The following is a 12371-nucleotide window of genomic DNA, read 5'->3' as shown; positions in this document are numbered from 1 at the left end:
TTAGATTAAGTAAACTAAAATCTTCAGTTGGAAAAAAAAAAAAAAAAAAGTCAAAGGCTAACCAACACATAGTTAAGGAAAGCTTAATATAAAACTTTGATAATAATGAATCAACTGATTTTTTTTTTATTTTTTTTTTTTCCCAAGAACTTTCTCTAGCATATCTCATTAATTAAGCTCTAATATAACATAAATATTTCATTCTAGACTTTTCCTGATAGCACAGTGGGACACTTAAATTTTCCTTAGCTATCACTCAGTGAGATCTGTGCTGAGTAAACGTTGGGAAAAAGAAGAAGGAATATGACATGGGAGCTGAGACCCGGTGAGGTCATGTTTCCAAATGTGTAAGGTCAATCTCCATTTATTCCAGTGTCTCATCTTTTGCACATCATAAAAGCAGGCATGCAGAGCTTACATTAATTTGTCATATCCTGCACACAGGTCTCAAGACAGAGAATATAGTTTCAGAGTAAAGAGCTGATCTTCTATCTAAAAACAACAAGAAAGAGTGCAATGAATTTCAAGAGTGTATCCAGATGAGACAATGGTGGTTGGACAGAAGTGTAAAATGTTGTATCTTATCATTTTTCTTCGTACAGATTTACTGCCAAATGGAAAAGAAGGGAAAAAAAAGCTCATTTTGTAAAAACAACTGCTTTCTTCAATGTCGTCATATCCTTGACATCTAAAATCACATCACAGGTTGTTAATAATTTTTATCAAATGGAAAAGGAATTTACTTATACCTGACTGTGCAGGAACACAGCCCAGTATGTAGTAGTGCTCTCTGAGGAGTATAAGTGTTGTTTTAATATGTCTTATGTAGATAAATTCTCAAATGGTCTCTGAGTGTTCCAATTTCTCTATCTTACCTTGCAAGTTTACCTTGCTGAAACTGTTTATAAAAGGGATAAAACATGTCCTTTCACAGTTGTGGAGCATATGGAGAGAAGAAAGGCCCCTTAGGGCAAAGCTGACCAGGGTGTTGGCATGATATGTTATTCACTTACAAGTAGAGGAAAAAATATAAGAATTTGATACATAAGCCTAGTAATCATTGGAGTATTAAGATCAACAAAAGTCATTTTTCTCTAGAGTATTTACTTGCATTTCATTCATTTAATCATTTGAGAATGAATGAAAATACATCAAAACACATGGAAGAAATTTTAAAAACCAGGAAAACTGAAGTATTTCAAAACATCTTTTATTCTTAGTCAGGATGACTGTAGCAGGAGTGGTGATCCCATAGCCTCACTTCACCACCACATTCCTCCAGTCCTAGCTACCAAGAGCAGGAGAAAGCCAGGGCCCACGTCAACAAATACTGAAGTGTTTTGACTTCAGTTGCCAGTTTGCTCAATCAGCTGTGGTATCTATAAAGTACCAGGCTCAATGTATGATTATGACATGAACCACCCTTCTTCCACAGACCTATGAGTAGACTTCAAATGAAATTTTCAGTCAGTACTTACCAGCACTGGATTTTTGCCAGTGATCCCTTTTCTAAAGAGAGTTAGAAAATCAAAAGATTTTTGTTATAGTTTACGTACTTTTCTGGGGGATGGGGAAAGGAGAGGGAGGATGTATGTGTTTGTTTTTTTGTTTTCTTTTTCTTTGTTGATGTAGAAGAACTACACTAATAAAAGGGAAAGATCATTTCTTAGTTACATATTAGAGATGTAGACATCAGATGTATATGAAGTGCCATGTGATGTTCTAAATTTTAGTAAACATGCTGAAAAATATTGAGAAATAACTTTCAGTGTCCCCCAGCTCTATTCACCCAGAGTGACCCTTATGAGAGATTCCTTAAAATGAAATTATAATTCATGTGTTTTTATTACATATAAACATGACATTAAAGCTCATGCATAAAATGTCAGTGTCTACAAGAACAGCATTATCTCACTTCCAGTCATGCAAACATTGATATTCTGTGCTATGCATTGTAAGACAAATGACAAACATATACATTTTTTACTCCACCTCTCGATAGTTGTTGCTGATTCGATCCAAACTGAGGGAGTACAAGAGGTCTCTTCCTCCCACGAACAGCCGCTCTTGATACTCATCCAGGAGCATTATATGAAGACCGAGATATCCAAATGGGCTATGAAAGACTGACGTCCTGTTTAAGTCCCAGAGCTCTGAAATGCAATCAGAGTGTGCGTGATTAATACCAAAGAGCTTAGCATCACGGCTTCATTTTCATATCCTCCTGGGGAACTAGACAAGAATTTGTGAGACATTAAAATGCTAATCATATAATGTTTGAGTAAGAAAGAGACACAAAACACCTGGGAACAATTTTCAATATGAGCCAGCTCTAGGAGACTTGCATGCGAATCTTTACATCGTGATCTTTGTGCTCAATATATCAAGAGCTGAGGATGGGAGCAAATAAGCGTTCTGCAAAACATTTTATGAAAAAGAGAAAACACTGCTTAGGACATTAACTGTAAATGTGAAGAAAGGAATGAAAGGATGCAAATTAAAAAAATACTGGAAATTATATAATTGTCTTTCACTCAGACATGTCGAACTATAGGCATATTGTATGCACAACATTGTTCTGCTTTTGTTTTATGGGGGTGGGGATTCCATTGATTGTTTAAACCCTGGCACCATCTCTACTTAGTTCATGGAAAATATTGCCACTTAATTCAGTGAGAAGAATACAAAGTCTGTAAAATGTGTATTCATAATTTTCCAAGTGATTATTATTTTGTCAGGAAATATGTTGAAGTGTTAAAGCAAGCTGGGGTTTAGCTGTGCATAATCCAGGCTAAAGTCACTTTCATAGAGAAAGTGAAATTCATCCTGTGTAATGTTGCAGGAATTTGGAATCAGGCCCCGGGAAGAAAGAAAGGGGCAAGCACTGGGTCCTTCTGTACTCTTGAGCAGATGGTGCAGTGCACACTCTGGTTTGCAGCAATTCAGAGAAGCTGACAATCATTTTGCTTTGGGAAACCTCTTGAGAAGTCATTCATAGATAGTGTCCTAGGACTGCCTCAGAAACAGCAGAGCTGGGAATGAAGAAAAGGAACTAGGTTCCTTTGTCTATATTGTGATGAATTGTTTTATTTTGAAAAAATCAAAGGTCACTCTTGATAAGTCACCAAATTCCTTTTAGTTTATCCTCACAGCTATCCTTTCTTGAAAGAAATTTATCATTCAATCTGTATATTAGTATAAATTTTATCATTTTAATAAGAAATTTAGCATTCATTAAGTTGATGAATTAAATCCAACAGACATAATTCCACAACTCATTTTCATCTCAAATTATTATATATGCGGTGATGAAGCAGTTTAGTAATTAGGTAAGTATGTTTTGTTGTAGTTAACCAAGTTCAGTTCAGGAGAGGTCAAAAGGAACCAGTTTCTTCAAGTGGTTTCCCTAGATGATGAAATTTTTATTAAAGGAGTCATTCATCCTCACAACTGATTTCCTAAGCTATGTACAAAAATAATTAAAAATTTGAGGACAATAGTTTTAATGTCTAAGCCTTCTGCAATATTTTTAAGCTGGAGAGATCAAAACACCTTACACGTGAGTGTGTCTGTACTGATTTAATAAACAGAAAAAAAAAAAAGTTTTATATGTCTAAACTTAATACTGACCATTCTTGGCAGTGATACACCTAGTGCAAGACTGCAAAGCAGTGCAGACAGTGCTTCTCTCACCAAGTAAATTCAACAGGCTGTAGTTCCAGAGCATTGCTTGCTTGATATCAAACTAGAGTGGACTAAAATCAGAACCGGAAATAGTCTTTTGGTCCCAGATAAAGCCTTTTTTTTTTTTTTAAATTTGTAAAATATTCAATATATTTTATTTTCAACTGTGTCCAGGAAAATAATAAAATAAAATAAAATAAAATAAAATAAAATAAAATAAAATAAAATAAAATAAAATAAAATAAAATAAAATTTCAAAATTCTAGTTATATCCAGCCACAAATGTACATTGTAGTAGCATCATCTGCTTACTTTCATTCTATTTTGAAGGCAATTTTTTTGTAACTGAGGCAAAATTTCTTGACATAGATCAGAGAGATCACTCGTGTATTCAAGAATACAAAGCACTATGAATTCCACTAGCTGATTATGTAAACTGGTAACTACTTGTATAAGAGACAGTCCTGCCAACCACACCTGCAATTTTAACTGTCTTCAGTGAACACTGAGAATATTAAACTTTTCAAGATCAAACTTGTAAAAAGAGATATTACTAGCAAAGCCTCCACCAAAGCTATACTATGTGTGTTGAGGCCAGCAAAGAAGTGAATCTTACACATGGAAGGGTTGGCGGGGAAAAAAAAAAACAAAAACAAACAAACAAAAAAAAAAACCAACCAAGCAGAGAGACCTCAAGAGCAATTTGGTTACTGAAACAACAACATGTTAGTATTATGTAGCTCCTTTGAAGGGTACTGAGATTTGCGGACTTTGTAGGATATCTGAGATCCTAGGTTACAGAACATTCTTAGTATCAGGAGAGTAGCTTGTGCATCTTTGCACTGTGCAGTGTTGAGATACTTGGAGCCATTGAAATGAAAACACAATTGGGAATAAAAAACTTACTTAAAGTAACTTTCCCAAAAATCTATTCTCAGTTATCTTCAAGAAGCTCATGCTCACAAGAGATGGGCTTCTGGTCATGCCCACATCATTCAATTGAAAAATTCATTTCCTTGATCAGACCTAAATTTGAACATGAACAAAAAGATGATATTTTTCTAACTAATCCTAGGATTTAATAGCTGCAGTTATGGTGAGCATTCACAAGATCAGATATTTCTGCTATTTTCTTTGAGAATCTGGCTAGGGAAATATAATGCTGCCTAATACGTGAAAAATGCTCTAGTGACTAAATCTGTTACCATAGAAATTCTTTTTCTAGATGCATTGAAACCCAGATATCCCTCTTTCCCTAAAGAGGACAAATCACAAGCTACGAGCTACTAGACTGATAGGGAAGAATGGATGCTTTCTCCATTTCCTATTGAATGAAGCTGTACAACAAAATCTTCAGGCTCAGAAAGAGTAAGCAGAAGGAGAGTGATAAAGTAGCAGTTAGATTGCTTTTCCAGGAAAGATGTTCTGGCCCAAGTGCTTGAAATGGTCCATGCATTTTGTATTAAACACCTAATGAATAAAACATACAAACTGATCTAGCAAGTGGTGAGGTCCCCTCATGGGAATGGCTACACATTTCAGCTGAGAAAAAAGCTACTATTTACTGAAATTCTATAGACTTCTGTGACCAAAAGCTCTTCCCCTGTAAAGATCTTACGTGATGAAATCAAGAGCAAGAGAAATATATATATATATATATATATATATATATTTGAGAGAGAACATAACGTTAGTGCTCAAGATACAAAGGAGAAAAGACTACTCCTACTCCTATCAATTGGTGAAAGTGGACCTTCATGATGCCTTAGTGTAATCATCCTCATTTTTAAGAAAATGTTATTTAGCTATAAATATAAAAGCACTATAGTGCTTTTCCATTTTAATTTAAAAGTTCTATACTAGAAGTAAAAATGCACCACTAAAATGTAAGTAGTATTTTACTTTACAAAGAACTAACAGATTCAGAATGTACATATTCATGTAAATCAGTGCACTTACAGTGAAAGCCTTAAAGCAAGTCTGGGCTGCTAGATTATGTTTCACAAACGAACTACAATATCTGTGAAGAACAAATCTTGTTATTTCCTGCTTTAAATGACGAGAATAAACCTGCAGATTTCTTGTCTGTCTGCCAGAACTTGCTGGCAAATATTCAGACTGATCTTCTTTACTATACTCTTCCTTAAATCTAATTCAGTGAACATCTTCACATTATATCCCTTTGACAAGAAGGACTCTAGTCATTTGTTATGCAGTGTTAGTCATATTTGTAATATTTTTTTAATTAATTTTAATCTTTAGTGTATAATTCCTTCTAAAATTTTGAAAGAACAGTCATTCCTATTTAAAAATAATAATAATAATAACAATTGTATCAATTTTTATTCTGTCAAGAGGTTTTTTGAATATAAATGATAGATAAGCAAAATATAATTAGAACATTACATTCAAAAACAGTTGCTACTGCTTCAATGTAGCCAGAGTATTGTGAATTATTATTATAGCAGATAACATTTTATCAGAAATTAAAAACTGATAAATACCATTTCAGGTATATGTTTCTTTTTCGGGGTGTGAAAAAGTTGCTGTTGTTCTGCTCTGTTTTCTGTAGCATTACATTACACAATTGCAATATTGCTCTTGCCCTTTTTTGCCCTCATAAAAATCTTTGGTTCCCCTTTCAAATTCTACAGAGATATTGTCTCACCTCCCACACTACTTAATTCTGCACAACATTCTTCCGGTGAAGATGTTATCCAGATGCAGGGCATTGACAAATGAGTCTGGCACTTTTAACTTGTTGAGTATGTAAAATGGACATCTCAGTGCAGCTTTAAAGGAAGAAGTAGCAATTGTCCCTGTCAATATTATAAAAGGCCAGAAATATAAAGTCAAGGTAATATGAATACATGAATAACATTTCATGTTTCCAATAAGCAGCATAGTCCTAGAGTGTAAATGTTATAGTGGAACAGGTTTTTTAAGAATTTAGTGAGCTTTACTGAATTATAGTTAATTCATCTTTTTATTAACTAGCTAATAGCAACCAAAATCTGCTTATACATAACAAGAAAGGAATATAAACAAAAGGGAGGAAAAACAAATAGGAGACATACAGAGACAGCCTGAAATATCTGTAACATCTTATGAAACACAGATTAATAATAAGATCACGCTGTGCAAGTATCCTACATTTTAAATCACAAGTACTTTAAGGCTGGTTACTATTCAAGAGTACTCTGAAGAGCCATTCATCACAAGTACAAAAATGTAATCTTACAAGGGGTTGGATCATTCTGATAAGGTTAAAACCTGTAAATGGCAATATTCCATGTAGAATTGTTAGCAGGAGGCAGAAATGTTCTTCCCTGGGGAAAAAAAATAGAGATGGAAACGCATCTCAAAACTATTCTACTGAAGATGAGCTAATGCATTAGCAATTTTTACTTTCCTGTGCTCAGAGTAATAAGTCATCTGTCAGGACAATGGTTGCCATGTAGCAGGGAGAGACACTAACTCAGGTGAACCAGTGAACATTAGAAAAGGAACAGTATAAATTGGCTAGAGGCAGCTGAATTCAGTGAAGTTTGCTAGCAAAACTCTGAGCTGAGATTAGTAAAGGCAGGATTAATTGCAACTAGCAAACTACTTGAAAAACCTTGAACACTGAAAGTAATGATGAAAGTTGCTACCATCCTTTTAATACATGGGTCTTCAGGGCCTCATTTAAGGAATGTGAATTAATTGGAGGTAAATTTAAAAGTCTGTTAGTGAGTCTGAAGTATGAACTTTCACTGCTTGAGGTTTTATCTTGTGGCTGCCAGGAAGATGCCTCAGAAACTTGGCAGGGCAGGAGACCGAAAGTAAAGTCTAGTAATGACAAGCAGAAAGCCATAAGTCCATAACTACTCTCACATGATTCAGCCTCTACTTCTAACAGCAGGGAATTTTTTAAAAATGCATAATTTTTGATAGAATATTTGATAAAAACATTTTTCTACAAAAACAATTCATTAAAAATATAAATCAGAATTTTTTAATATGAAATTATTCCAGTCTAAGGTTAACACAGACATCCAGTTCTTGGGCATGTTATCCACTTCACCTAAGGTATTTCTAAGAAAGAAAGCACACAGACATATAACCTTTTTACATTATGCTCAGATAAAATGTTTTGCATTATATTTAATATCTTAATAGTGTTAACAAGTGAAATAATTGGTTTATAAAACTCTTGAGATTTAGCAGAAACTTATAGTTCAAATAATCACAGCCTTCTTCTGATGAAATACAGGCAGTTCAGTCTCTTCAGGGCTTGAATTATTAAGGTGTACAACTTACTACATGCTTATTGCCACACCAATCTGGGAAGAGTAAAATTCTTCCTATGGTGGAATCCATTGTTTTGACAGAAAGAGAATCTGGTGCTTTCGTTTAAAGCCAGAAGTCAGTATTTTATACCATTCAAAATGAGTGTTAAATTGAATTTCCTTTGAATATATGGATGAAAATGATCTATCCCATGTGATTTTCAGGGGCATATGTTCTTGGGCATGATGGTAAGTGATTGACAGTAAGACTATCTGGAATCATCAGTGTGTTAAAAAAAAAAAAAAAAAAAAAAAGGAATGAAGGCAAAAGAAGGCATTGTAAGAAATGCAAGAAAAAGAAGAGGGAAAATTGACATGGAAAGAACAAAAACGATGAAAGGGAAATTTCAAGTTATTTAGTTATTTTTTTAACCTGACACATCAATTACTCCCAGCAGATGCAGCTTTTAAAATAATATTCTATAGGTGAATTCAAAAAGATTTTCAATAAACACTGAAATAAACCCACGTTTTACTGAGCACAGCATCTCTGAGCACCAGTGAATGGAGTTTTGTGCAAATTAATATATTGTTACCACAAAGTCTGTTCTTTTTAATTGACCAGAACAGCTTCTCCAAAGTAGATTAAATTAACAGAAAGGAGACAAGTATGCAGCTACTGTACATAGTTTCTTCAGAAACCCAACCTTTTTTTGAGATATCTGACACTAACCTAACCATGTCTTCATTTTATTTTTCTTTGAATCCCAAATACTTTTGAATATGAATGAATACTGAATATATCAAAGGTCTGCTTGTTTCTTCAACTTAGCTGTTATCTTCTTTTATTCTGGGATGGATTATTATGAAAGAATTTAATTTCTTAAATTGTAGGGGGAAAATGTCTTATTCAAGTTTTGTTTCATTTGATGGCTTGCTTATGATGTTATCCCACTGCATTTTTTTATCAGAACAATACATTCTATGCAAGAACAAATGCTGTATTTTGTCAGCATTTGTAACCATAAACCCTGACATGAAAAAAACTTAAAAATCTTTGTCTCTACTTTTTCTGACCTAGAATGACTAATTGATTGTAAATTAATTAGTATGTTAAATGCCCTGGATGAAGGAGAGAGAGAAAAATGAAATACGTGAAAATGTACATGAAAATACATCAGAATGAATAACACTTTGCAACCATTAGCAGTCAAACTTGTAACATTTTTGCATTTGATTTTAAGCCACTAGAACTCATCAGAATTGATCTTAAACACTGTAACAGGAGAATAAAAGTCAAAATTGGGTAGCTATTAGTGACCTCAAAACTATTACCAATTATAGTGCAAACCACTGCATATTATCCTTAAACTTTCACAGATTTGTGCAATCATTCGCCAACAATTTTCCCACATTATTCTTTGGCAGATTTTGCAAGTCAGAGGGATAAGTCCAGTACTTATTTAGAAGTTAATTGTACATTTGATGTAAATAATATCATTTCTCATTGATCATCAGAAAATTTTTACAGTAAATTTTGGTATGATTTTGATACAGCATCTAACAGAGTCAGAAATTTTTTCCTAGGGAATTTCATATGTACTAAGCCCTTCATATTCATACTTCAGAAAAATACCCACTGGCAATAAAAGTCCTACAAAAAATGTAGATTTCATGTAAAGTGGAGAAACAATCTGACCAAATTACAAGTAACATCTCTATATTCTCATTCAACCTCACTGTAACCTTAAAAAAATCACAAGCCATTCATCCTGCAAAATAGAATACAACCTTACTATTACCATGTCCTGATTTAGGTTGCATATCATGTAGAAGAACAACAAATTTCTCCATTATTTTCTTCTACACTGTACCTTTAGAAATTCACCTTTATCTTTGTGCTTGTTTAGGTGTTGGCGTTTAACTTTGGAGATTTTAGGGTCAAACTGTCTTTTCATGTTTTAGCTGACTTTACAAAAAGGAAGTAATGAACTATTTTCATTACTAGTTTTTTTGTTTGTTTGTTTCTTTCTTTGTTTTTTCTCACAAGAACTCTTGGTTTTTACAGTACAAAGATACAAAATAACTGAGAGGCTGACACATGCGTATTCATTTTTTGTATACTGGCATTGGAACAAGTCTTACTGGCTTTGTGCAGAGTCCATAGTGACCTATAGATTGTTCTACCCAGCACTTCAAAAACAAGCCTTTTCTCTAAGAGTTTTCATTTAAACCCCTGACACAATGAAGAAGGAAAAGGTTAAATTTTGAAAAATGGGAAAATGAGGAAACAGCATTTTTTTTATTTCACCAAATTCTCCAGGGCTTGGTTTATATCCATCTGTGATCTACAATATCATTCAGGTAGACTGTAGAACAACTGGGAGCTTCACATTTTGAATGCATGCTCAATGGATGGCTAACAGGGCTTCTGCGATCCTACGATGAGAATTTGCTTTCAGAAGAAAGGGAGAATGCACATGAGATATTAGAAATAGGAGGAAATTCCTTTCTGGCACTGAAAGAATTTTTATTGACTTTGAAAAATGCCAAAATGGGATACAAACTTCAAATATGGAACTATTTTCGTATTGACCTAATGGAACTTATTTGAAAATATTGCATGTTGTATTTTGATTAAAGCTGTCTCCTCTTAGCCAACTAACATTTCAAAATTAGATATTCTTTGAACAATATAGAGCTTTTCATTTAAAATGAGTAAATATCATGTTTTTGTCTGCCAAAATATTAGCTAATGAAAGTAGCCCTTGCTTTGATTTCCACAATTTTATGATACTATTTCACAGAGAAAAGAAAAAAAAAAAAAAAACACAGAAAAATAAACAAAAAAGTCAATTAATCAACTGAAAATCCCTGAGATGCATAGCCAGAACACTTATGAGAATACCTGATGGCACACACTGTAATACATTTTACAAAGTTTGACTCTTTAAAAATAAAAAATAAAAAAAAGTCTGCCTCCAAAAATAATCAGTGCTTTTGAAAAGAGAACATTTCATTAGTTTAATTACTGGGGAGTTTTCATTGTGGAATAATGAAATGAAAAGTTATAAGGAAAGAAAAGATATAGCAGGCAATGTTCAGAGACCCTATGCAGGATTACAAGTTAACTTTTCAAGACAATTTGTTTTTTAATTTTTATTTTTTATTATTTTTTTATTATTATTATTTTTGAGGCATGAAGGTTTCTTTCAAAATTAGATTTAATATAAATGTGAAAGCTTTGGAGATACTGTATTGAAGTACATATCCCAAGTACCATACCATAGATGAATCTGACAGCACTGTTTTTGCTTCAAGTATAAACTGAAATTTATGTTGCAGTATAAACAGAAATGTATTTAAATGTGTTGCAATATAAACAGAAACTTATATTCTGTGCGTTATTCATGAGCATGAGACTATTTGAGGACATGCTCTGTGCTACTTCAGCATTTACACTCCAGGATACAAATCTCCTTACTTGATACTATTGAAAATATGTAAAATGAGCATCAAAACTGTATGAAATAGCTTGTCATAGAATAATATATTTATCAAACTGTCATAAGTAAGTACACTTAGGAATGAGTAAGTCCTAAATATGCATTATTTAACTGAAAGCTGTTTAATTGTTTATATTATATTTCATTAATACTTTAGAGGAGAATGTTACACTTAAGTAGTTCTGCCACTTATTGTATTAACTTACTTGAAGTTCTAGGGAATATTCTCTCTTTAAGAATTAAAGATCTGGAAGCATTTTATTTTATTCTGACCCTCCTAGGATTTTATAAAATACTATCCTCTTTGAAGAAGTCTTTCTTTATAGGGAAAGATAAAAACGAGTAATTAAAAGGAGTTGTAGTATAGCAGTAAATGCTGAACCATCTCACCAATATTCCACTATGTTTTGTTGTTGTGTGATATATGGTGCCAGAGGGGCAGTCTGACAAAATGGTGTCTGACTTGGAAGTGAGTATAAAGCAAAGGTGTGTGACTGAATTCCTCCATGTGGAAAAAATTGTACCCACTGACGTTCATCAGTGTTTGCTGAATGCTTATAGAGACCTAACAGTGGATGCGACCACTACAAAGTGGTGTGTGGCATATTTCAGCAGTGGAGACAACAGTGGGTCACCTCTGCAGGTGCAGATTTTCAAGAGTGCAGCATGCAGGCTCTTGTTCATTTCTGGCAGAAATGTATAACTAACGGTGATGCGTAAGTTGAAAAAGAACATTTTGCAGCTGAGAATTTGCTCTATCAAATTGTGTTATTGTGCTATTTGTACCTGCTGTAGTTTCCATGAATATAAACAGGAGGCATTACTTTTGGAAGAACTTATAAGAAGTTCCTGATTTCAATAGGATCTTTTCTGGAGGGATAGATGTTTCTATCTAAGAGCTGAATAAACA

The 12371-nt window shown here is 33.5% G+C and overlaps 1 protein-coding gene across 1 annotated transcript in view; it reads right to left on the bottom strand.

The window, feature by feature from the left end:
• Nucleotides 1–12371, bottom strand: part of SEMA3E (semaphorin 3E) — a 121629-nt gene that overhangs the window by 63771 nt on the left and 45487 nt on the right. The window contains exon 2 of the mRNA XM_015880582.3: nt 1993–2153. Within this exon, the coding sequence (XP_015736068.2) occupies nt 1993–2153 (161 nt within the window). The remainder of the gene's footprint in view (nt 1–1992; nt 2154–12371) is intronic.

Source organism: Coturnix japonica, chromosome 1 (genome assembly GCF_054131305.1).
Source record: "Coturnix japonica strain WE chromosome 1, WE-NBRP24, whole genome shotgun sequence".
NCBI lineage: Eukaryota > Metazoa > Chordata > Aves > Galliformes > Phasianidae > Coturnix > Coturnix japonica.
The sequence above is the reverse complement of the archived record's forward strand: the minus strand, read 5'-3'. Positions and strand labels throughout refer to the sequence as shown.